Here is a 25,532-nt window from a genome sequence, read left to right as displayed (position 1 = left end):
ACGTTTGAAAGTGGTTGAAGCTCGGGCTGGGTCTTATGGAGAGAGTGGTTTTTCTGAGAATGTTTTTATTTTTTATTTATAGGAGTCTGTAGGAGTGTTAAATTAAGGAGGTTTATTTGTCTAGTTTAGAGTTTACAGTATGTATCAACATTTTATTTACTTATAAATTTAATAATTTGAAATTTAACAGTCAAAACAAGTTCAAGAAACAGACAATGTTGCCACAGTTTTTGGTGTTAATACGGTAACACGAAAGCGAAAGATCGTAAGTGCAAAAAAAAGAACTTTTTTGGTGGGGGTTGCATACAACATTTTTTTATAAAATCGACTTGTTTGATGACAAAAGCACAGCAAATATTACATATTGCAAAAAAGTAGAACTTTTTGCACTAAAAATCATTCAAAAAGTGTAATTTTTTGCACGGTTTTATAAAAAAAGTTTTCTGACCAGAAGCATTGCACTACTTTATTTTTTTTTTTAAGTTTTACCTTTTATCTTTTTAATTTTGAAATACAAATTGATTAAACGATTAAACAAAGCAATAGTAGGCAACATCGCAGACGAACAAATGGCTCAGCATCCATTCTTCAGTATTTAGCGCCTCCCATGTTTTGTGTCTCTGTTTGTTACCCTGTGGTTTACTTTAATCAGAAAAAGATAAAACACGCTACAGTATGCGGGACTTAGTTCGAGCGTCACCATTCGGTTTCGGTCTTCTCCCTCCGCCATTAAGTAACTAGACAAGACAAGGATAATAATACACAACAAGGGTCTTGCGGTCTTGTCGCGCTATTAACGTTTATTGTTTTCCTGCCAATTTTATTAAATTAATGTTATATTCAGTGGGCTAGACCGAGTTTAATTAATAGACAACTTGATTAGTTGCAGTTTACCCGGGGTGCGTTCCAACAACTTTCAGAAACACTGTCGAATCGTGAAGCACAATGTACGGTCGAGGATAGCCAAGGGGGTTGAAACAGTATGAGGGCGAAAGTCTTTTTGGTGTTGCTCTTTGAGCTGGGCCGCCTGGTTAAGACCCACGAATCTGCCCCCGAGTCATCATCAACAGGTAAACGACGTTTTTTGCATTTAAAACCGGAGTTCAATGAGGAAGGTTAATGGTCCTTGGTCAAGGCAACTGCTAATTTTTTGTTGTTTTGTTGCAATTTGCATGGCGGCTTGTTTACGTCATACCCCCTTTTTCCTTGTGTGGAGAAGGATGCAAGAACTTCTTGCAAGTTTTTTTGTGGTTTTTAATTTTAAACTCCTGTTTTTTAAAGGCTTTCCCAGTTATAGGCTGTTTACGATGTTTTTGGATATACCCTATCCATGAAATATTCTCCTTTGTAATGAAATGGCACTGAGGCCCAGTTGTAACAAAATTATCATTATTTTTTGGCTGATGTATAACAGTCACAGCCAACAGTTTTAAGAACAAATTTAGTCTTAGTTTACCCAAGTTGTTTGTCCTAGTTCTAATCATAGGCCGAGCTTTTTTGACGTCACCATGACGTAATTTGACAGTTGCTCAAATTATAGTTTTGCTAAATTACGTCATGGTGACGTCAAAAAAGCTCTGCTCGCTCCATGGAGCGTGAAAAGGAATGCGGCCATTAACTCAGTTTGACTCCTATGTCAGTTGTCATAAAATTTTGTATTCGTACATCCTAACTATCCTTAATATTCCCTTATTCCTTGCTAGATCAAGCAAACTTTAATTTTAATGACTGTCATATAACACTCTTTTGTGTACGATTAGCACCGTCACATGGGCCGCATTTGTTTTCAAGCTCAATAGAGCGATCAGAGCGTTTTGACGTCACAATGACGTAATTTGACAGTTGGTTAAATTATGCTTTTGCTAACTTACGTCATCGTGACGTCAAAAACGCACTGCTCGCTCTATGGACCTTGAAAACGAATGCGGCCATGATAATTGTTAGATTATCCTCTGAGTGGTGAAAACAGGTATAACCCAACTTAGTTAATGAAATTATCAGGGGGTCTGGGACAAAATGTTTGCTCTAGATTTTAAGGTCTCCTAATTAATTATAGGTATTTGCGCCCAAAATGAATTTCAATGCGCATCAGGTCAGTGCATTCCACTGGCCTGGCACTGCAACTCAAACCCGGACTGCGAGGACAATTCGGACGAATTGGACGACTGTTCTGGAGTTCAGTGCAAGCCTGAACAATTTCGATGTGCCATCACTGCAAAATGTCTACCCAATGGGTGGGTTTGTGATGGAGAACATGACTGTGGCGTAAGTTTTATTTGTGGTAATGGTAAATCCACTTGTGCAGAATTTACGAAAATCAAAGCAGTGTTTGCAGTTTGTGATAGCTGCTTTTAATTTAACAATCGCAAACTCGCCAAGAGTGCTGCGATTTACACAAATGTTGCACATGTGGACCAATGAACCAACTAGTAACCATAACTTTTTGACATTTAAATAGACACATCCGATTTTGGGTCCGGATCTAAGCGACGAAGATCCGAAGCACTGCAAACCGACAAAATGTCCTTGGAACAAGTGGGCGTGTCCCGATGCGCAAGTCTGCGCCCCACTGGACAAGTTTTGCGACGGACAGCTAGGAGATTGTCCTGGAAACAGTGACGAATGGGACTTTTGTCGAAATACGTCACTGAGTTGCGACCGGATGCAGTGCACGTACCGGTGCAAACCAACGCCTGAGGGCCCCAAATGTTACTGTGCGCCTGGTCAGCGTCCGGATGGTGTCAAATGCGTCGACGCTGACGAATGTCAGTTTGATGACAGTTGCGCACAGCTTTGCACCAACGCGATTGGTTCGTTTAAGTGCTCCTGCGTGTCTGGCTATCATCAGAACGGCACTGACTGTATTGCTGTTAATGGTGAGTAGTTTCATACGTTGTGAGAATAGTTTTTATAAAATGTAATATATAGATCTAAAATATTTGAAATTATCCATAGTAGATCAATTCTCGATAAAGATATGGCCACATAATTTATTAACTAATGTTTGATTTCTAGTACCGGAAACTGAGCCGCCCTCGTTGATTTTCTCCACGCAAACTGAGATCAGACGGGTGATGCTGGATGGTAAATCCTGGCCCGGTAATTCCACTTTAAGACTCCTAAACAGCAACGCTCTGGAGTTTATTCACAGGTTTGGTGTTTACAAGTATTTTGTTAGAATTGCGTTACAATTTCATTTCAAATAGGAATCATCAAGTATGCTACGTGCACCACAATGTGAGTCGCGCCTCTTTGGTTTGTTCAGACATCAACGATCTACAGCATCGTTGGATCTTAACGATGAAATCCCCATTGGTGCAAGTGGAAGCCATTCAACAGATTGCATTTGATTGGGTGGCGGAAAATTGGTACTTTTTAGAGGATCAGAAGGACGCGATCGTAGTCTGCAATAAAGGACTAGTGTGGTGTAATCTGTTGGTCGAAAAGAGTCTGACTTTTCCCCGATCTATAGCACTCGACCCTACTAGTGGGTTTGCTTTCTTCACCAAGTGGGGAAGATCGAATCCGATGCTCGAACGTTGCAATCTGGACGGAAGTGGACGAAAGTCGGTGGTCGACGTGAAAATTGTGTACCCGTATGGCGTCAGCGTGGACTTTCCCACGAAAACGGTCTACTGGTTGGATACTTATTTGGACTACGTAGAAAAGGTGGATTACGATGGGCAGAACCGTAGATCGGTAGCGAGGGGCGCTCACGTACGCAACGCGTACGGCATTAGCGTGTTCGAAAGCCGCATATTTGTGTCGTCGTGGTACAACAACAGTATCCTTGAGTTTGACAAGTTTGGTCATTCAGCTGAGGTGCGCAACGTAGTGGTGAATATCACAAGACCGTTTAATGTACACGTGTTTCACAGACAACGTCAACCGGATGGTAAGTACTCAATGACAGCAAATTTCATGTTTTAAATTAAGTTTTTGTCATTGTCAAGACAAGAATACGAAACAAAACTTGTAGTTTGTATTTATACTATTAGTTCAGTAATTTGTAACAAAATTTTTATATAGTGGCGCATCCATGTAAAACGAGCACATGTGACCACTTGTGCATTCCAACCTGGTCCACAACGGGAGTAGCTATGAAAAAGTGTATTTGCGCCTCCGGCTACGTCCTCTTTGGAGACAAATGCATCATCAAAACGCCTGACATGTTTTTAATGACGGCCCATTTACAACCGACCGGTATTCGCGGAATAGACTTAACCACAGGTTCATACTTGCTGTGTATTAGTAATCGTTCCGACTACAATGAATGTGTATTCTAGGCCGTGACGTAATGGTTCCCATGCTTAATGTCGGCAAGCCTGAAGCCGTCGAATTTGATGCCGCAACCAAGAGCGTGATTTACGTAGACGCTGAGCAGAGTTTATTAAATATGGCAGTCATAGACTCTGTAAGAATTTTGTGTGATTTTATACAGTTTAGGAATTGTTTATTTTTGTCAGATTAATAGCACCAAAGTCTTACTACGCGATGTGGAAAGTTTTTGTTTATGCCTGGACTGGACCACTGGAAACTTGTACCTTAACAATATGAAAAAGGGCTGGATTGGTGTGGTTCAGTTGGCCAACTCCACTCATTTTAAGACCCTATTTTGGGACGTGTTTAGAACCGAACAGTCCTATATGGCCTTGGACCCTGTTCGAGGTATTAACACTATTAACTAACTCTATTTTTTAGGCTAAAATTTATTTTGGGGTTAAGGTTTGTTGTTTTGGACCGATTGGGTGGCCGGACCGAGAAAAGGCAATATCAATGTAGCGTACATGGACGGCACTGAGCGGAGGTCCTTTCTGGATGAGGACGTGCACCAACCATCGGGATTGGCCGTGGACATAAAGCTCGGCAAACTTTATTGGACCGATCGAGCTTTACAGCGATTGGAAAGCATCAACATTGACGGAACAGGACGAAAAATCGAATTAGGTAACGAAATAATTCAATAATAATCATTGTTTGCTTTATTATGTGTTTTAATTGATATTTCTACTTTTTTTAGATAGAGGTTTAGGTCAACCAGTCAAGCTGGTACTGGGTCCTGATAAGACTTTCTACTTCCTCGATAAGTCCGGGGAAGTATTCAGTTATAAACCGGAAACGGGACGGAAAAGCGTCTACTACAGCGGTTCCAGTCAGCAGGATATCACTATCTTTGACACCAACAGAGTGAGTCATGTAATTCTGCCCGAGTGCACCCGTTGTCCAGGCCTGTGTCTGCGCACAGCAAACGGCAACTTGACGTGCGTTTGTCGGGATGGATACACCTTGTCTGAAGACAAATTCAGTTGCCTAAAAATTGTCAACTACACCAAACCATCAGCGTGTGCAAAGGTTCGATTTCTTGTTATTTGATTGGTTTAGTGCTTAAACGTCAATCAAGCAGGATATGTTCGAGTGCCACAAAACTTCCAAATGCATTCCAAAGTCGTACCTATGTGACGGCCTGGCCAATTGCGAAGATGGTTCAGATGAGAGCAACGCCGTTGGTGGACCCTGCGCGGACGTTAAATGCGGCGAGCACCAGTTTAAGTGTGACAATGTCACTTGTATAGCACGACACTGGGTTTGTGACGGCGGGAAAGATTGTCAGGACGGCAGTGATGAAGACGTGGCTGTATGCGTCAAAACCTGTCCAGTGAATCAGTTCAGGTGCAAACAGACTAATCGGTGCATTCCGTCGGTATGGCGGTGTGACAGCGTCCCCGATTGTGGTCCAAATGACTACAGTGACGAAGTGGATTGTAAAGTTAACTCTTGCGACATTAACGAATTTACCTGCAAAGTTAGTATCAAAATTTAAATCGCTATTAGGTCACAATAATGTATATTTAAGATTGTGGTAGTTATTTTTTTTAAGAAGATAAGAAATAATAATCATAAGTTTTAGAGCTTTTTGACGTCTAGGAAGCAGTCTAGGTTAAATTCCTTTAGTTACATTTGTATGTATATTATAACTTTTTTACAGTGTAGTAGAAAATATCTAATCTACTTCTTCTACAGTACCCAGTACAACTTTTCTAGATGACGTTTACATTTTCGCTTGTTTTATTTCAGGATGGACAATGTATATCTGCGCACTTTTACTGTGACTCGATCGCAGATTGCACTGACGGCTCGGATGAAGTCGGCTGCGTTCATTGCGATGCGGAAAAAGAAATCGTTTGTAAAGCGAGGGCCGAATGCATCCCATCCAGTTTGAGGTAGTTTCTCCTTAACTGGAATTATTTTCAGCGTTGGATTTACTTTTTTTTGTAGGTGTGACGGTAAAATCGACTGTCCCGATGGCACGGACGAACGCGATTGTGGTCAAAAAAAGGTCTGTGAACCGAACGAGTTTGCGTGCAACAACTTTGAGTGTCTCCCGAAAATGTTCAAGTGCGACTCGGACCTGGATTGCATTGATGGGTCGGACGAAGTTGCTTGTGTGCCTTCCAAAATGCACAACTCGACCGAATCGAAGGCAAAAGTAGAATGTGTTATGGGCCACGGCTATTTCTGTGACAATGGCACTAAATGCGTCTTGCCCGCGCAGTTGTGCGATGGAAAACGTGACTGTCTCGACGGTTCTGATGAAGAGGGGACACATTGTCAAACATCGACCGGTTTAATCGAATGTGAATATCCACAAATGTAAGTTTAGTCGTATTGTAGAAAATTTTATTATTTCTGAATGACAAATAAATGGCAGGTCATGTGACAACAACACGAAATGCTTAGAAGTAGAACAGTTGTGCGACAATAAACAGGATTGCGTGGACGGGAGCGACGAGGGCATGCGTTGTGACGACAAAATGTGTGACCACAGCTACATCTGCTCTCACGACTGTCACAACTCACCTGATGGTGTTGTGTGCACTTGTCCGCCTCATTTACACTTGCAGGTTTGAGTTATCAGCTTTAATCCCTATAACTTTTCTCACCTTGTCACTGTGTAGGCTGACCGGACTCATTGTCTAGAAACGCATCCGTGTGAAGCTTGGGGCGTTTGTTCGCAGAAATGCGTGCCGCGTGGATCACGATACAAGTGCGCGTGCGCTGACGGCTATCTTCTTCAGGACGACGGTTTCACGTGCAAAAGTTCGGAACCGGGCAGACCTGTTGTCGCTTTTTCCAATCGACACGAGCTGCGCGGTGTTGACTTGAACACTTTTGCGCAGAAGTCCTTCATTTCCAGCTTGAAGAACACAATTACGCTAGACTTTTACCACACGAACGGCACTGACGTTATTTTCTGGACGGACGTGATTGATGACAAAATTTATAGGGGAACGGTCAGCGGTGGCGCGTTGGGTAACATTGAAGTGGTGGTTAGCACGGGCCTGTCGACTGCTGAAGGTTTGGCAGTTGACTGGATTGGGGAGAACCTTTATTGGGTGAGTGGATACTGTATACTGCCAAACAGACAACAAAAACAAACAATTCAATGTGGTCACTTCAGAGTTGTTAAGATTAGGTACATTTTAATGGTTACATCAAAAACACCTTTTGTTGCGTTAGGTGGAGAGCAACTTGGATCAAATAGAAGTTGCCAAGTTGAATGGCAGTTTCCGACGTACTTTAGTTGCCGGTGATATGGAAAGTCCTCGCGCTATTGCTCTAGACCCCCGTGAAGGGTAATTTATTTGTTTTCCTAAGGGTGAAATTTACGTTCAATATTTTCTAGCTATTTATTTTGGACTGATTGGGACAACTCTGCCCCACGCATCGAGCGTTGCTCTCTAGCCGGTTTAGATCGGCAAGTGGTCGTTCGCGTTGACCAGTTTATTGGAGGCGGCTGGCCTAACGGACTCACATTAGACTACACCATGAGACGGTAATGACATTCATTAAAGTGTTGGCAAGTTTTGCATTTGAGTTTCGTAGTATTTATTGGGCGGACGCACGGTCCGACTCCATTCACACTTGCGACTACGACGGTAATCAGCATCACGAGGTGATCAGCAATCAGGAGTTTCTCTCTCATCCGTTCGCGATGTCGCTCTTTGAAAATTATGTTTACTGGACGGATTGGCGTACCAACAGTGTAGTGCGTGCAAACAAATGGACCGGTGGTGACCTTATGGTGATTCAGGTTGGTTTAATGCAATTGCTCACCAGTTTATTATTTTATGACAACCGATATTTCAGAGGACGTTAACGCAACCGTTTGACGTCAAAATCATGCATCCGAGTAGACAGCCCCGCGGCAAAAACCCATGCGGCACTAACAACGGCGGCTGTTCCCATCTTTGTCTGATTCACGTGAACGACACCTACAGATGCGATTGTCCACACATATCTCGACTGAGTTCAGACGAGAAAACATGCGTCAACAACGAGCGTGTGCTGTTGATTGCGCGGATGAACGAAATCCGCGGCGTCGACATTGACAAGCCATACTATCATACTATTCCGACGGTCAGTACACCGCAAGTGTTGAAACCCGCGCAGTTGGAGTTTTACGCGCAGAACAAAACGATTTATTGGGTAGATGCGCAGTCTAATGAACTGAAACGTTCCAATCTTACTCAAGGCCCGGTGGAAACTTTGATGGACACGGGACTGACTCAAGTAACCGGTTTGGCTCTTGATTGGTCATCAAGGTTGTTGTTTGTAGCTACAACTAATGGAATCCGTAAGTTTTTGTTGCGATCAAACTTGTTAAAAATATAGTCAGAAAATATCAATTCAATTCAAGTAATAAATCTTTTAGGGTCATATTAATAATCATTCCTTAAGGGTTCCTTGACACTTAAGGTAGCCATAATACTTGTTATTATTACTCCTTGAGGCTACCTTAAGTTTCAAGGAATTGTTATTAATATATAAGACGATTCTATTTACAGTCGTATCAAATCTAAACGGGGAATACGTCACCACACTTCTGAGAGGCGAAACCATTTTGTCGATAACGGTTAATCCACCAAATGAACTTTACTGGATTACGGGAGATAACGCGACTAGGGCGCACATAGAGCTCAGCCGGCCCGACTACCCAGGTCAAAAGTTAATCCACGATTTACCTTTTAATTCGACGGGTTTAGTTTTTGACAAGGAACGGAAAAGGTTGTACTCATGCCTGTGTTTACTTTTAAATTTTTAATGCTATTTTATCGATGCAGACTGTACTGGGTGAGTGACTCTAATGAAATAATGTTCTGCACTTTATCCGACTTGCGAGTGTCTAAACTGCCGTTGCCCGGCAATGCTACGCCCACTTCAATAGCCATCTACAACAAAGAGTTGTACTATTCTGACGATTCCGATCAATCAATTTATGTGACGGACGCGTTAAATGGTGCAAACGCCTCTCTTAAAGCGCTCAGAAATAATACTAGTGGCGTGGTGAGTCTGCGTATCTACGACGCCAAAGATCAGGTCATCAATCCGAATGATGTGTGCGTCGTAGACAATGGAGACTGTCAACACTTGTGCGTGCCTTATTTTGATCCCAAAGACATTTGTCGTTGCGCAATCGGTTATTATTGTTGCAATTTATTGAGTTACACTGTTTGACGGTTGTTGCTGTTTAGGGTACACCAAAGATCCGACGAATCCGAAACGATGCTTGGCTATTCCTGAATTCATCTTTTTCTCCCTGAATTGGGAGCTGCAAGGACGTCCTCTAAACGGTTCCAAGAGCGTTAAAGTGTTGGGACCCATATCAAGGGTTGCCAGCGCCACTTACATCGACTTTTTGGCGACCAAAGAATGGTTGTTTTGGGCCGACACCGAACACGGACAAGTCACCCGGATGAAGAGAGACGGTAAAATAATTTTGCGTATTTATTAGGATCAAATAATGGATGCTCTTTCATTGAATGTTTAAACAGGGACGGAAAGAGCGTTAGTTTTAGATCAAAACGAGGTGGTTGACAACGTACCAGTAGATTGGTTGAGTTGTATGGCCATCGATTGGGCGGCCGAGAACATATTTTGGTGCGATTCAAAAAGGGGAACGATTAGCGTAGCTCGTTTGGATGGCACCAACGAGCATGTACTGATATCGAATGACACTTTGAAAGCAAACGCGCTTGCCTTGGACCCGCTAGGGGGCGTGATGGTTTTTACAGACCAGTACCGGCTTGAAATTGCTACCATGGACGGTGGTAATCGTAAAGTTTTGCTGAACAAATCGAAAAAGTTTGGGGACGTTGCGCTTGATCCTCGTGGACAGTGGGTGTATTTTTGTGATCCAGCCGCGTCTACCATCGAACGGATCAAGTATGACGGCACAAATCATTCGGTAAGCGCTTCCGCTTGATTGTCGAATTTCTTGGATAACAAAAAAAAAAATTGTAGGTTGTTTTGACTAATAGCACTTTGAAGAAACCTGCTAGTTTGACGTTTTTCGGAGACACGTTGTATTGGTTAGATGCAGCCAAAGGCACGCTCCAAATGGTTCCGGTTTCAAATTGGTCAAATGTGGTCGTCCTTGACGACGAACTTTCAGACTCCTTACCCGACATACAAATTTACTCGGCGAAGAAACAAAGTGAGTGACGTAAAATATTTTATTAGGTTATGTTAATTGGAACGGATTAATTTATGGATGTTTAGTAAACGAAACTTTTATTTACACAGGTGGTAAAAACGCCTGCTCGAACAACAACGGCGGTTGCGAACAATTGTGCCTGTTCAATGGGACGCATGGTGTCTGCGTGTGTTCGCACGGCGCCCTGGCGTCTAATGGCAAAAGCTGCAAACCCCTAGAGAGTTTCGTAATGTTCTCGCGCGTTGTCAGCATTGACTCCGTGCACATGATGGGAGACAAGAACTTGATGAACTCGCCCTATCCCAGCATAAAAAATTCCACTTACCTGAAAAATGCCATTGGTAAGTCTTCTTTTAATTACTCTATTAGATAAAATTAATACTTGACAGCAGTTAATTTACCATCACTTGACAATGATTGTCTATTGAACACAGTACATACAAATAGGATAATGCTATTTTGTTACTGCAACTGTAACATATTGTATAGTTTGTTAAACATGAACTCAAATCTCCTAGTTATTAAAATTCATCAAATATCTTTTGGACCTAAAACAAGTCTTAACTACAATGAAAATACCTTAATAATTAATTATTAAAGTTGACTTATTACTTACTCTTAATTAATTAAATTTCGAATTGTTTTTTGAACCATTTTTTTAGGTCTGAGCTTCAGTTACAAAGATCAACGTCTCTTTTACTCGGACATTCAACGTGGATCGATCAACGCAGTCTTCTTCAATGGCACCGATCACAGAACAATTGTGGACAGACAGGGATCAGTTGAGGGTCTGGCCTATGAGCAGCTCGGTCACGCTCTCTACTGGACGTGCAACAACGACGCTACAATCAATCGTGTTAACCTGACCGAGTCTATGACGAACGCCTCGGCGGTGGAGACAGTAGTGCGCTTACGAGGACAAGACAAACCTCGGGGGATCGCGGTGGATTCGTGCGGACAGCGAGTATATTGGACGAATTGGAATGCACATCAACCCAGCGTGGAACGGGTTTTCTTTAGCGGGTAAGTTCAGCTTCAGGTGTTTATAGTTTTTTTTTACAAAAATTACTATTAAGGTATGATCGTGAAGCTATCATTACCACTGACATTCGGATGCCTAATGACGTGGCGTTGGATCATAAGGCTCAGAAGCTCTACTGGGGTGATGCACGTTTGGATAAAATTGAACGTTGCGAGTACGACGGTACGAGGCGGGTAGTTTTGGCAAAGTTACTACCACAACACCCGTTTGCCCTAGCAATTTATGGTGATTTTGTTTACTGGACCGACTGGATTTTGCACGAAGTGTTGCGTGCCGACAAATTTACCGGACAATATGTGGTGTCTCTGCGGAAAGACGTAGCTAGGTCAGTGGCTGATCTCTAAATTTCGGTTTACTCGATGATGGGGATTTTTAGACCAATGGGAATCGTGGCAGTAGCCAATGACACGGAAGATTGTTTTTCCAATCCTTGTCTGATCAATAATGGCGGCTGTGAGGAGTATTGCCAGCTGAACACGAGCGGTCACGTTGAGTGCGCATGTTACAAAGGACGAACGCTGAGTGGAGACGGACGTTGTTTTAGTGTCAGTGCCACAGAGTGTACTAACACCGAAGACAGGTAAGTGGTATTTTATGTGCACAAAAACAAAATGGATAGTAACTATATAAGCTTCTAGAATTATTTTTGGGTTATTGTTAACACTTTATATAGTAGTTCAAGTATACCATCGCTTCATAATGTGGTTGTAGTTTTCGTTGTTCGGATGGCGGTTGCGTTCCGTTCCACCTAACCTGTGATGGCCTGATGCACTGCGCAGATGGTTCGGACGAAGAGGCAGGCTACTGTAGCTTCCGAACTTGTCCGTTGCGTTGGTTCAAGTGTTTGAACAAGAAATGCGTGCCTCAGAATGCCACTTGTGATGGTGTTGATGATTGTGGCGACTCGACCGACGAGTTAAACTGTACTTGTTCGGAGGATCGATTTTTCCGATGCAAGAACGGTGAATGCGTGATGAAATTTTTGCGATGTGATTCCGATCCGGATTGCGCGGATAGTTCGGACGAAATGGATTGCAAGCCGACAGACTGTGTCGCGGTTCACAACGCTGACTTTCGCAAATGCAACTTTACTACTAATTGTATCCATACAGCTTGGATTTGTGATGGCGAGAATGACTGTTGGGACAATTCCGACGAGGTTGGATGCGACAATGTTACTATGGATAAGACATGCGATCCGTTGACTCAATGGCGTTGTAACGCAGATCAACGCTGTATTAAAGCAAGTCAAAGATGTGACGGAATCAAAGATTGCTCGGTAAGTAACTGTAGACATAGTCGATTAAAGATCAGAGATGATTTTGACAAAAAATAGGATGGTGCCGATGAAATAACGTGCACACACAAGTGCACCGCAGACCAGTTTCGGTGCGTTAGCGACAACGTTTGCATCCCAAAGTCGTGGTACTGTAACGAGGTCAAAGATTGTGCGGATGAAAGTGACGAGTTTGATTGTCGGCATTTATGCGGGTCAGTTGCATTATTAATTGTGGTAAACACAATCAGTTATAAATATTTTGTCTTAGAGCTGGCAAATTTCAATGCACCAACGGCGACTGCATTCCGAAATCGTGGCAATGCGATGGCACTCCCGACTGTGCTGATCTTTCCGACGAAACTGAGCACTGCAATCGCACTGAGTGCACGAAACAAGAGTTTCGGTGCACGGCCACTGGACGCTGTATACCGCGCAGCTGGCTATGCGACGGTGAGGATGACTGTCGTAACGGACAGGACGAAGGATCGGAAGCGGGCTGTAGTGGTGAAATTGCTTGTGACGAACATCAATTTCGGTGTGCACAAGGTCAATGTGTTCACAAGACGTTTTATTGTGATGGTGAACGGGTGAGTAGTCAAATGCCTTACCTCTTAAAATTGTGTGGCTTGTTTAAAAACAGTTCTAGAACCGTAGAACGTATTTTAGTGTGAATAGTTCAAATTGCCTATTCCCCAAATTTAAAAAATTTGTTTTTATCATTTGATATTGAAAGTCTGTGCAAAAATTTGGTTGGTATTTGAAAAATAGCGTCGTACAACCAAGGATAAAACTTGCTCACGTTTTTACGAAAATTTACGTTTTCTGGTTGCTTTTAGCAATTGGCAAATTGATTGTAGGCAATAGGTGTTTTACAACATTGCCATGAACATTCTATTCAATTTTCAATATGTTCATATAGTTATGCTTTAAGAAGGTAGCAATGCACAAAGTCACAACAGAATAAACTATTACTTGATCCTTCCTTACACTTACAAACTTGTTCATTGGTCAATAGTACGCCATACAGGCGGGTTTTTACTCTTTTTTCGGATTTAAAGTGAGTATTTTCTAAAATAAAAAACGGTTTTATATTTTTTTGGTTGTTATTCGTAAATATGAAATAAAAAAAATCATAGGAGACCCCCATTATAGGATTGTCGTGACGGTAGTGACGAACCGACTAACTGCAACCACACGTGTTCCCCCATCGAATTCCAGTGCCTTAATCGTCGTAAATGCGTGCTCCAACTGCACAAATGCGACGGTAAAGATGACTGTGGCGACAACAGCGACGAATACAACTGCCAAACGGCTGACTATTGCGACACTGAAGCAGGTTGGTTCCGATGCAAGAACGGTGTCTGCGTAAACAGCTCGTTGGTATGCAACGGCGAAAATGATTGCGGTGATTTCTCGGACGAGACCAGCTGTTTTGTGAACGAATGCTTGGCTCGTCCCTCACCTTGTCCGCAAGTATGCATCGATAAACCGGTTGGATACGAGTGTGCTTGTCGGCCCGGTTTCGTTCTGTCACCAACTAATCACCAACAGTGTCGCGATGTTGACGAATGCTTGGAAAGACCTTGCAGTCAACTATGTAAAAACACGTACGGCTCGTATCGTTGCTACTGTCACGCCGACTACGTGGCTGCAGGGACGTCATGCAAGGCCGTAACGTCAGTCAAACCTACACTGTTGCTGGCAAATAGGTAAGCGGTTTGTTAACAAAACTGTATCCATTTTGTCATTCGTGTTGTTTGTCATTTAAGGTATTATATTCGAGAAGTTGATTTGGACGGGCATTCGAGTTTGTTGGCGCACAATCTGACCAACGCAGTAGCGCTGGACTTTCACTGGGCCGATCAATGTATTTACTGGTCGGACGTGACGCAGCTGGGCAGCACTATAAAGCGTTTGTGCGACTATAGGAGAAACGATACCGTGGCCGAAACATTGCACTCGTCTACTTTGCAAAATCCAGATGGTTTGGCAGTTGACTGGATAGGTCGCAACTTGTACTGGTGTGACAAGTAAGTTTACTCTATTCAGAGAGTTTTTTGTTATTACGCCAATTTCTTATTGTACATTTTAGGGGTACGGATACTATTGAAGTGTCAACACTGAACGGAAAATACCGCAGGATTCTACACTCTAAAGATTTGGAAGAACCCAGGGCAATTGCCTTGGATCCGATCAATCGTCACATGTATTGGACTGACTGGGGTACCAGAGTGCACATTGGTAAATCAGGCATGGATGGTTCCAACCCTCGTGTCATCGTTAACAAAAACTTGGGTTGGCCCAACGCCCTCACCATTTCCTACGAAACGGGAGAGATTTTCTGGTCAGATGCTCGCGAAGACTACATCGCCACCGCTGACTTTGACGGTAACAATGTCCGACTCGTAACCAGTCGTGACAAAAACCCCGACCTTCATTTGCATCACGTGTTCTCCATCGACATCTGGGAGGATTACGTCTACTGGACCGATTGGGAGATCAAGTCGATCGAGCGATGCAACAAACGAACTGGTGACAATTGCTCCACGGTGGCAACAATGGTGCATCGACCGATGGACGTGCGTGTTGTACATCCATTTAGACAGCCTCAAGTGAGTCGCAACCCTTGCGATCAGGCCAACTGTTCGGCGTTGTGCTTGTTGACGCCTAAACCACCTTTCTATGTTTGCCAATGTCCTGAAAATTTCGTCATTGGTGAGGATGGACGTACCTGTAAAGCTAATTGCACTTCATCTCATTTCGAATGCAAATCTACTTTCAAGTGTATTCCATTTTGGTGGAAGTGTGATACACAGGATGATTGCGGTGATGGTAAGTTGTTAAATATTCTTTTCTATTGTATTTTAAGTGCCTGTCATTTATTAGGCAGCGATGAACCTGAAGATTGTCCAGAATTTAAGTGTTTACCCGGTCAATATCAATGCCAAAACGGGCAGTGCATTAATCCGGGCGATTTGTGCAATGGCGTTGACAATTGCGGTGACCATTCGGACGAAAAGGACTGCGATCAGTACACCTGCCTAAACACCCAATTTCGATGCGAAGGTAATGGAACCACACCTCCTCGTTGCATTCCAATAAGTTCGCGATGCAACAAAGTGCCCAACTGTCCCTTGGGTGACGATGAGCTGAACTGTCCGCCGGTCACTTGTCCGGCCGGGCAGTTCAAGTGCAACAACGACAAATGCATTCCGGCGGTGTGGGTGTGCGATAAGGACCACGACTGCGCGGACGGTTCGGATGAGATGCAGGAATGTAGTGCGCGCACTTGCGGTCCCGATTTGTTTCGATGTAATTCGGGACGGTGTATCCCGATGGCATGGAAGTGCGACGGCGACGTTGACTGTGCCGATAAGGAAGACGAACCGCTCACTTGCAGTTCGGTTGAATTTCACACATGCGATCCTACTTATTTCCGGTGCAATAACAATAAATGCATTCCCGGTAGATGGCATTGCGACTACGACAATGATTGTGGCGACCACTCTGATGAGGTTAATTGTGCACCTCGGAATTGTTCCGAGTCTGAGTTTAGGTAAGTTTTTTTTGACAACAAAACGTGTTTTGTCAACTTTTTAGTAGCAAGCACAATATAAAAATCGATGTGCTTGAAACAATTTTTACTCCATCTACCCATTCTGAAATTAGAAATTATGAGATTTTTGTGGTTTATATACAAATTTGTACTAACGGCTGTATTCACTGGAAGTCTTGAATTTTGAAGGTTTAAGCTCAGACTGTGATTTGCTTTGTAGTGCCAACTATAGAACATTCACATCCTAAACTTGAACGTTAAAAATTACTGGCGGTGGACCCATCAGTATCTATAAAAATAATTATTTAGGTGCGGTAGTGGAAAGTGCATTAGGGGCAGCATGAAATGCGACGGAGAGTACCAGTGCGATGATAAGTCAGACGAGGCGGACTGTGGTCTCCAAATATGCAAACAGAACGAATTTCAATGCGTGGATTCGAAAATTTGCATTTTTAAGGAATGGCGGTTAGTTTGTACAATTTTGAAATACAGTGGTTAGTCAATACACTACGTTCTTCAGGTGCGATGGAGAAATTGACTGTTCGGATGGTTCAGACGAAATAAAGTGCGCAAACGTATCAGTTTGTCCGATGGACGGGTACCGATGCGCAAACGGGTTCTGCGTCAATTCCGACTGGCGCTGCGACGGTCAAGACGACTGCGGGGATGCGTCCGACGAACTGAACTGTACTGCTCACGTGTGTCCTGCCTATCGGTTACGTTGCAACGACACGTGTGTACCTATCAGCGCCCTATGTGACGGTGTCAAACATTGCTCTGACGGCACTGACGAAAACAAACGTACGTGCGCACGGTAAGTTATCAAAGTGACTTACTTACCTAAACAAAAGCAAAGCAAACTCATCTGACCTTATAAGTTTAAATGCATGTCGTAGCCGTCTGATTAGTAATAATGTCACGTAAGTTTCAAACTTATTTAGTTGTAGTACTTTTCCTTTTAATTGAGTTTGTGAACAATGAAAACAATCAGATCTTCCGATAAAACAATTTATTGAATCGATATTCTTTTGTAAAAGATATCTATTGGTTTAGAAACCGGGCATAAGAATTAATGTAAAGTCATTATCACACTCTTGTGACATAATTTAGCAATTGTATACTTAAAACTAGGCACGCTGTCTGTCCTTACGGTCAATACAGATGTACAAATGGACGTTGCATAAGCGCATCGGAGCGTTGTGACAGATCGAACGATTGCGGAGACAACAGCGACGAGAACGATTGCGAAACGGACGCCTGCAAATGGAACACGTGCTCGCAGCTGTGTATCGAGGTGCGCTCGCTTATTCCATTCACCATGCGGTTACATCTCTAAAAACTGAGTTTTAGGCTAGAGTGAACGAAACTCATTGCAAATGCGCCGAAGGTTACAGATTGATCGGACGAGACGGTCAATGTCAAGCGGAAGGCGAGCTGGCCGAACTGGTGCTCGCTTCTGAAGCAGAGCTGCGGCTCATTTCGCCCTACAAACGCGGCTACGTGAGCAAAATGAAGAGAACAGAGGCTATCGCTCCCGGTTACAAAGTCGACTCTCTCGATATACTCTATGGCAGTAAACATGCCGAAGCATACTGGATCGGACATCAAAATAAGCGGTTACAGGCAACTGTTATCCAGATTGATGACGGCAAACGACCAAATAGAGACGCGGAAATTGCGAGGACTGTCCTGTCAAATTTACAAGATCCCAGGTAATGCTTTTGATATTCTTAAGCAGTGTGTGCAAAATACATGACTTTTGTTTTTTGTATCTTTAAACATAAGGTTTTCTTAAGCAGCAATATTTTAACCTTTTCATCTACTTTGGAAAATAACCTTAGTATTTTTATATAGGTTTATGGGTGAGAATAATTATTGGAAATCGCTGTTCTTCATAAAACTTCAAACGTAACATGTGACAATCAGCAAGTGGCAGATTTACACTGAAGTTTTGTCAAAGACATGGTTTACAATAATTCTCACTTTTTATTCTTATTTTTTTATGATTACTTAAGTAGAATTTTGCACATAATATAAAACACATTATCATAAAACACCATATTTGTTTTTTTTTACGTAGGGAATTGGCATTGGATTGGGTGGCTAGAAGGGTGTACGTCACCGTCTCGTCCCGTATTTTAGTGGCAGATCTGCGCGGTGAGTTCAATTACACGGTGGTAGACGGCAACTTAGAAAACCCGCGCGACATTGTGGTGGCGCCTATTGACGGTTTGATGTTCTGGGTGGATTGGGGGGCCGACTCGCGTATCGAAAGGGCCGACATGGACGGCTACCATCGTACCGTGCTGGTTCACAATTTACTGTGGCCTACAAGTTTGGCGATTGACTATCCGGCCAAACGATTGTACTGGGCGGACCCGAAAAGCGCCCGCATCGAATCCATTCGATTCGACGGTAAAGGTCGACATCTCGTGAGGCAATTCAATGATTCCATGAGGCCGTTCAAGCTCGAAGTGTTCGAAGATGACGTGTTTGTGGCCACGTACAGAAAACACGACGTGTTCAGAATGAATAAGTTCGGTAAAGGGGAAGTGACGTTTTTGGCGCACAATTTGGCTAGGTGAGTTACCGTCATGTCTAATTTTACAATTACGTTATTTGTTTTGGTTCGTTGCTGCAGGATATCGGACATGGTCATTTTGCAAGAAAACAAAAGATTGAAGACAAACAATTCTTGCATGGATTATTGTAGCGCTAACGAGTTTTGTTTGCTTACGCCAAAAGGGGCGCGCTGCGTCTGTGCCAATGGTTACGTCACTGGCAATAACAATGTCACTTGTCAACCAATCATCCCTCCTAGTCCGACATGTTCTTTAAACTGCAATTTAGGTGAATGCAAGGTTAGTTCACTAGCTACAAAATGTACCATAGTAATTCTTCTAAAAAGGTAGACATACAGGATAATTGAGAGGTGTAACACTTGAATAATCTTTGGGTCACTCACCAAATAATATTAATACATATTTAAGACAGTGTCACACCCCTCGAGGATAATTTAACCATGATTTTTAAAATCCCTGTTTGCTGATTGAACAGTTGGATACCTACTCCTAAAAAAAGCATTGACAAATGCAATTTTTCAGATGGAGACTGGAAAAGATCCATATTGCGAATGTCCACCTTTGTATGCTGGCGACAGGTGTCAGCACTACAGATGCTCGCAACATTGCAAAAACGGCGGTCGTTGTGTTATCGACCTCTTGTGGAACTCGAATATTAGCACAGCTGAGGGTGCTATAAGTAAGTTGCTACTGTGTTTCCATCGTAACAGTAATTATTATGATTTAAATTGCAGGTAACAACAAGGCGCCATTAGCATGTCTGTGTGCGCCACCGTGGTTCGGAAAACGGTGCGAAAAACAATTACCGGTGTGTGACAATTTTTGCGAGAATGGAGGCGTCTGTCAGCTGATCCTAAACCTGCCGCATTGCGAGTGTCGGGACGGTTATCTAGGCTACAGATGCCAACACTGCACGAACTTTGATTGCGGAAATGGGGGACGTTGCGTCGTCAAAAATGGCGTGCGCTCCTGCAACTGCTTGGCCGGTTACAGTGGAGCGCACTGTGAAGTGTCCCAGTGTGGTGTGCATGGTAAAGTAAAGACCGATTTGAACACCGGCAAAATCCGATGCGACTGTTTTTCGGGTTATTCGGGCGACCGCTGTAACGTTAATATGTGTGAAGGGCTCTGTCACAATGGTGGCACTTGTTTACGGACGACGTTAAAGTGCACGTGCCCGCCAGGTTTCACTGGAACGCGATGCGAAACGCCCGAATGTAATGACACGTGTTGCTGTCAAAATGGAGGCCAATGTGTTAGAACCAACAATAACTCTTTTTGTAAATGTGTGGACGGTTGGATTGGACAAAATTGTGAAATTGCCGCGACTAATGGCCGCGTTGATCGGTGCCGTGACTTTTGCAAAAATGGCGGAGTTTGTCAATTGTTGTATGTAACTGACTTTCCCCAACCCCAATGCAGGTAAGTTGTCTTAACCTCCATTTCATAATTTTTTTTTTGTTTGTTCGGTAATCTCAATCGTTATTTTTTAGATGTCTGGAAGGTTGGACCGGGACGCAATGCGAAAAACCATCATCAACTGAAACGGAACAGTGCCACAAATACTGCCACAATGGAGGCCGATGCTATTTCGATTCAAACAAAGAAATGTGTGCGTGTACGCCCGATTACCAAGGCGACACCTGTACAGAGCTACGCGATCCACAAGTGATAGTAGGACCGCAAGCAGGCGCCAAGGAAGGAGGCCGTAGTATTTGGATACCGATTGCTTGGGCCTTGGCCGTCATTCTGATCGTTTTGGCAATCGGATTGATTGCGTTCGAATACGTTTTTCGTCGACGGACTGTGTTTTCGCACGAACGACTGCAAGAGAACGACTTTAACAACCCAATATACCAAGACCGGGATGCCGAACCTTTTGCCCTAGATGCTGACAAGGTAACCAACTAAACGTTCCACTTTATATTATTACAATTGTTACTGTTTTTCGTGTTAGTCTGGCAATTTTGCCAATCCAGTATACGAGTCCATGTACAACGGCGCGGGCGGCGCCCGTGAAGAGAAAGCAGTGTTGCTTGAATGCTCTGCTGATGATACGCCTACGCCCCCTACCGAGGAGCTTTAAAGTTATTTGCTGCCAAAACGACTTGAAACGTGCCATGCTCAGTTTAATTTAACTGTCTTTCAAAACCTCTGTACATATTTCGATTGGTGTTTTTAGATTTAAGTGTCCCAGGCGGTGTTGCTTCTTACTATTTACAATGTAAACCGGATACGTCCATTTTTGTATATAGATGATAAATGTGATTTTATTAACATGTGACAGCTTTAATAATGACAGCTATATTAAAACATTTGTTAGTTATCTATGACCAACACAGAGATGAGTATCATTCTATAACTCAAAACTTTGAGTTGCATAATGAGAAATTTTACATCATTACTAGTAGAGGCGGGCAATCCGACTACGCACCAAAATTACGTTAAAAGTGGTGGTCTTAGATAAAACAAATAATTGTACAATCCAGGCTCTCTATTTTTCCTTGCATGTTTAAGACTGTTCTTTTTATTTAACTTACAAATAAAATAAATCTCAATTAACCAGAGTGTTTATTATATTAAAGTGACAGTTGGTCTAACAGCACCTTTAAATGGACGTTGCCAGTTCGAGTAGAATGGTAGATTAGATAATCTTTGATGCTGGCCATAAGCTTTAAATCAGCATAGTTGTGCTTCAGAGACAAATTCCACAAGTTGATGGCAAGGGTGCTCATTTGATTGGCCTTTAAATCTTCAAAAGAAAAAGTTACACTAAATTAAATTAAAAAAAATAGATGCTTACCTGCTCTGGTGGCCACGCGAAAAAATAAAGCCGAAGCTAACTGCGCCTGTTTGTGACACGGACCGAGTTCTTTAAGCAGGCTTAACACTTCTCCCACCACGATCGCCGTCATACTGTCAATCTCCTGCACAAATCTTGGATCGGCACCCCACAAAGCATCGTTAGACTCAACTAACAAAGTAGTAGATAAATTACCCTTTGTAAAACCAATCCACTAACCTTGGTCCACTCGATAAGGGTACGAATCCTGTGCCATAACGGCAAACAGGTCAACGACGTCGACGTAAATGAAACCCAAAGTGCACTTTGCGCGGTTCCACTCTACAGTGCGCAGTACGTTTAACAAACCGCGAACCAGGCTGAGTACGCCTCTTTCAGGGTTGTCGGGAACCACTAGAAGCGTTGACAATAGCTGGCGCACAAACGATATTAAGAAAGTTTCAGTATCGCACCCAGGCTCTAATTCTGCTATGACGGACAGAACCGCTTTGAAACAAGCGTCAGCTGTAAAAAATCTACAATAAAAAATCAAATTGACTTAGAAACATATAAAAACCTACCTTGTCCTAGACACTGATTGAACAACGCAACCTGACCACTCAACAAATAAAGCTGTAACCGAACTTTTGGTGACTCAATTGACGGAATAGTAATGAAACTGTAAGCGGAGCAGGCACGCACAAAGTCGGCGGTTTTACGCGTGTGCGTCCCCTTCACAGCTTCTCTGGTACTAACAGCCAATCGGTTAACGCACTGCATTCACACTGTATAACTATCGACTTCAAATTTGAATGTTTAGTGCTTACTTGTACTAATTGACTGAGAACCACGTCCAGATTTGCAAATGCTCCTCGGGCATCAACGTACCACTGCAACTGTTGCTCAAAGTCCCGGCCAAAGTCCACACAACGCACCACGTTGCACAAAATATCTCCAATTTGTCTGTGCGGAAAAGGCATTCTATTCAAGAGAGAGAGAGTGAAACTCAAATCTTAAGCCTCACCTTGTTTCATCTTCAGGCGTGAGGGCGCTAACCGAGTCGTGCAACACTCCTCCCAAAAACATGAGGGCGTTACTAATTACTGGATCACCAGTCGGTTGGGTCTTGGAGGACAACACTAATTTACACACTTCTACTTTAAGGGCCTCTTCATGAAACAGATCAATGACTGGGAGGAAGTTTTCCTGCACCAATTAAAATCCATTCTACACTCGAACGGTAGTTAAATAATTACGTTACCATGGCTAGTAAAGCCTCAAAGTCACTCGAGTGGTCTACGATTTTACGGATAATCAGTTTTAGCTCATTTTGGCAGTTTTCGTACGTTCTATTGGGCAGCATACGTTCGATTAAGTCGCCCAACACTGTATTGATTTCTCGAGTCTACCAATACAGTACCACCAAAAAAAAAAACCCAAATTAATAATACAATTGTAACAAAATTTCTCTAGTTCTAGTACGGGATCTTGGTGATGAACAATTTTGAATTTTCCACATCTGCAAATAAACTTACCGTAAAATGTTGAGCAATGAACTGAATCCAGGCTTCCATACAACCGACATACTCGTACGGGTCCGTCAACCGAGCCACGCTGCTCCACATGGCGTTCAGTACAGGTTTGCGTTGTTCAGATGGCGGTGCGCACACGGTCGCGCATAATCCCAGAGTACGGAGTAACGCGTGCAACGGGATTCCATCGTCCGTGCACTGTCCGATCATTGAAATGAATTGTAACGTGCGTTCGGCCACAAAAGTCGGCTTGAAGCTCGACATTATAGTGTTGAGAATCAATGAACTAAACAAAAAATAAAAATTACAGCTTGCCTACTTGGTACTACCTAAATTTGATTAAAACCTGTTGCTGTAGTCTTTGCATTTGGACAGGAGCTCTCCCAGGACACTTTCGGGAGAGTGAGTCACCACGTTTTCCATAATAAAATCCAAAGCAGGGGTATACAAAGTCATGTAGGTGGAGAGAGTAATTCTTTGACGATGAAGGTCGGCTTTAACGCCTCGACTAAACAACTATATCACGCGGAAACCAAATAAAAACTGGATTATACACGGTGACTAACATAACACTTACATGTTGATAAGTTTCCAGAAAGCATTCAAAATTCCTCAACAAAAATTTGGCGTCCACCGGCGATACGCTCAAACCTACGCGACACAAGTAGCATCGGGCGTAGACTGCTACCAGAGGATTTCCAATACCCTGGATCATTTCTGTTAGTCTGGATAATGCCTCATGACATTCACTGAAGATGACTTTAATTGTTATTTTTGATACAAAACACATTAACAATTGTGAACTGTCATTATAAAAATAATCGATCAGGATTAAAGGACAAATTATGGTTTTGTCAAATTAAGTCATGGTGAGGATCGTTATCTGCATGGAGGGGAAAAACAAATGCGGCAAACGTTAACTTACTTGGCGGAAACAAACCGGTATGATTTCAACAGAGCCATTTCGACATAGAGTCGCGGCACCAACTCCCTGATGGATGCAATTTTAAAGAACCAATTCAGGCATGTTTCTTTTGCGGAATCGGGCACCATATCTGGCGTAAAATTCTCCGGTAGAGTCGTGGCCACTTTGCTCCCACTACGGTTGGCACACTCAATGCTTTGAGAGCTTATTGGTTATCGGTAACTTACCGAAAATACACAGCTTTGGTGCGTAACCTGTCATACACCAGACGCCCAAAACAATCCAAAATGTCAGTGATCAGAACAAATTTGCTTGGATAAAAGGGTAAAACGTCAGTGTCTGCCAACATTTTCGCGCACTGGATGGCAATTTTAAGGGCTTTAACTCTTTGTTCTTGGTTCCAAGAAGTTTCCAACTCTCTGTTCAGTTCTTCAATCTTGAAAATGTATTCTGACTGTGACAGGTCCAATTTTCTGTGAAGGCCTTCTTCAAAACTGTCCAGCTGCTCCAGCCGGTGCTGTACCTTGTCAACTGCCACACTTTGAGCTTTCATTACCACTAATTTATTTAAAGGAGTTACTTGACTGAACTTTTACACATTATCTCGGATATTACCCACCTTTTTCCCCCTCAGAAAGAAAACTGGTGACCATACACAGTTTTTCTGATGTGGTGTACTTTTGAAGAATTGCTGCTTTACGTGATGACCAAGTGGTTGAAACAGTTGGTCTCTTAACAACATCCCTGTGATCTAACTTTACATATGTTTCTGTAGCCAGTCGGGACAAAGGATCCATTTCTTCAAACAACGCTAGTTCGGTTAACGGGTCCAAGCGTTTTAAGGCTTGCGCTAGAGGCTGGGAAATGCTGGCGGATGCTAAAACTGGAGTGGTGTTTCCAGTACTGGGGGTGGAACCAAAAATTTGCCGTGGAGTCCTTTCTGTAACCTTCACAAGCATTTTTAACTGCCAGAACCCTTTACAAACAATGTTAACGCACTACTAACGCTTTTAAGGGGTGTTCCGTTACAGTTTCGCGAAAAGAAGGCCATACTTTGATGTTTTTGCTGGATAGTGTTTTCCTATAGACAAAAAACAGTAAATAAATTAGACAGTTGAGGTACGAGAGGGTACTTGCCATGTCGATGGACTAGACGACATTTTGTATGTAAGACTTCACAGTCCAAAGAATACTTTTATTTACAAGTCGGTCAATAGGAAAAATCAAAACAAACACTTTAACCTAACCTAATTTAAAAGCAGCTAATGACAAGCAACAGTTTTGACGTAGACGCTGTTTTGATTTTTGATAATGTGATGAACCGTGAGAACTGAGATTT

The 25,532-nt window shown here is 42.9% G+C and overlaps 2 protein-coding genes across 5 annotated transcripts; one reads left to right on the top strand and one right to left on the bottom strand.

Moving 5' to 3' along the window:
* Nucleotides 1-6: 6 nt before the first annotated feature.
* LRP1 (LDL receptor protein 1) lies at nucleotides 7-21,516 on the top strand. 3 transcript variants are annotated; one of them, XM_081980818.1, is made up of 47 exons: nucleotides 19-137; nucleotides 191-265; nucleotides 884-1,070; nucleotides 2,057-2,265; nucleotides 2,459-2,876; nucleotides 3,016-3,151; nucleotides 3,207-3,895; nucleotides 4,030-4,230; nucleotides 4,287-4,414; nucleotides 4,467-4,668; nucleotides 4,726-4,947; nucleotides 5,021-5,352; nucleotides 5,402-5,803; nucleotides 6,076-6,221; nucleotides 6,277-6,651; nucleotides 6,710-6,902; nucleotides 6,957-7,394; nucleotides 7,519-7,634; nucleotides 7,685-7,834; nucleotides 7,885-8,092; nucleotides 8,149-8,635; nucleotides 8,847-9,066; nucleotides 9,123-9,478; nucleotides 9,534-9,767; nucleotides 9,834-10,246; nucleotides 10,303-10,495; nucleotides 10,585-10,836; nucleotides 11,158-11,518; nucleotides 11,572-11,862; nucleotides 11,914-12,117; nucleotides 12,249-12,816; nucleotides 12,874-13,028; nucleotides 13,085-13,403; nucleotides 13,969-14,525; nucleotides 14,586-14,846; nucleotides 14,909-15,648; nucleotides 15,703-16,372; nucleotides 16,682-16,837; nucleotides 16,893-17,186; nucleotides 17,504-17,666; nucleotides 17,723-18,084; nucleotides 18,453-18,953; nucleotides 19,014-19,233; nucleotides 19,477-19,633; nucleotides 19,689-20,376; nucleotides 20,448-20,853; nucleotides 20,912-21,516. In XM_081980818.1, the coding sequence occupies exons 3-47, from the start codon at nucleotides 983-985 to the stop codon at nucleotides 21,038-21,040; spliced, it is 14,010 nt and encodes a 4,669-aa protein (XP_081836944.1). In that variant the 5' UTR covers nucleotides 19-137; nucleotides 191-265; nucleotides 884-982; the 3' UTR covers nucleotides 21,041-21,516. The 3 variants fall into 3 exon arrangements, with proteins under 3 accessions (XP_081836945.1, XP_081836944.1, XP_081836946.1); XM_081980819.1 differs by lacking the exon at nucleotides 191-265 and having other exon boundaries at nucleotides 7-137; XM_081980820.1 differs by lacking the exons at nucleotides 19-137; nucleotides 191-265 and having other exon boundaries at nucleotides 625-1,070; nucleotides 5,405-5,803.
* On the bottom strand, nucleotides 21,509-25,482 carry LOC145729883 (VPS35 endosomal protein-sorting factor-like). 2 transcript variants are annotated; one of them, XM_081980830.1, is made up of 15 exons: nucleotides 25,331-25,482; nucleotides 25,193-25,274; nucleotides 24,813-25,140; nucleotides 24,421-24,751; nucleotides 24,194-24,367; nucleotides 23,846-24,017; nucleotides 23,615-23,784; nucleotides 23,272-23,554; nucleotides 22,998-23,141; nucleotides 22,761-22,942; nucleotides 22,564-22,699; nucleotides 22,318-22,510; nucleotides 21,977-22,261; nucleotides 21,758-21,928; nucleotides 21,509-21,706 (listed from the first exon to the last, which is right to left on the bottom strand). In XM_081980830.1, exons 1-15 carry the CDS (start codon nucleotides 25,351-25,353, stop codon nucleotides 21,534-21,536), a joined length of 2,847 nt encoding a protein of 948 aa, XP_081836956.1. In that variant the 5' UTR covers nucleotides 25,354-25,482; the 3' UTR covers nucleotides 21,509-21,533. The 2 variants fall into 2 exon arrangements, with proteins under 2 accessions (XP_081836956.1, XP_081836957.1); XM_081980831.1 differs by having other exon boundaries at nucleotides 25,200-25,274; nucleotides 25,331-25,467.
* Nucleotides 25,483-25,532: the final 50 nt, after the last annotated feature.

This window comes from Ips typographus, linkage group LG5, assembly GCF_016097725.1.
Source record: "Ips typographus isolate SLU linkage group LG5, UJ_Ityp_2.0, whole genome shotgun sequence".
Taxonomy (NCBI): Eukaryota; Metazoa; Arthropoda; class Insecta; order Coleoptera; family Curculionidae; genus Ips; species Ips typographus.
Note: the sequence above shows the minus strand (reverse complement) of the source record. Positions and strands in the feature narration are given on the sequence as shown.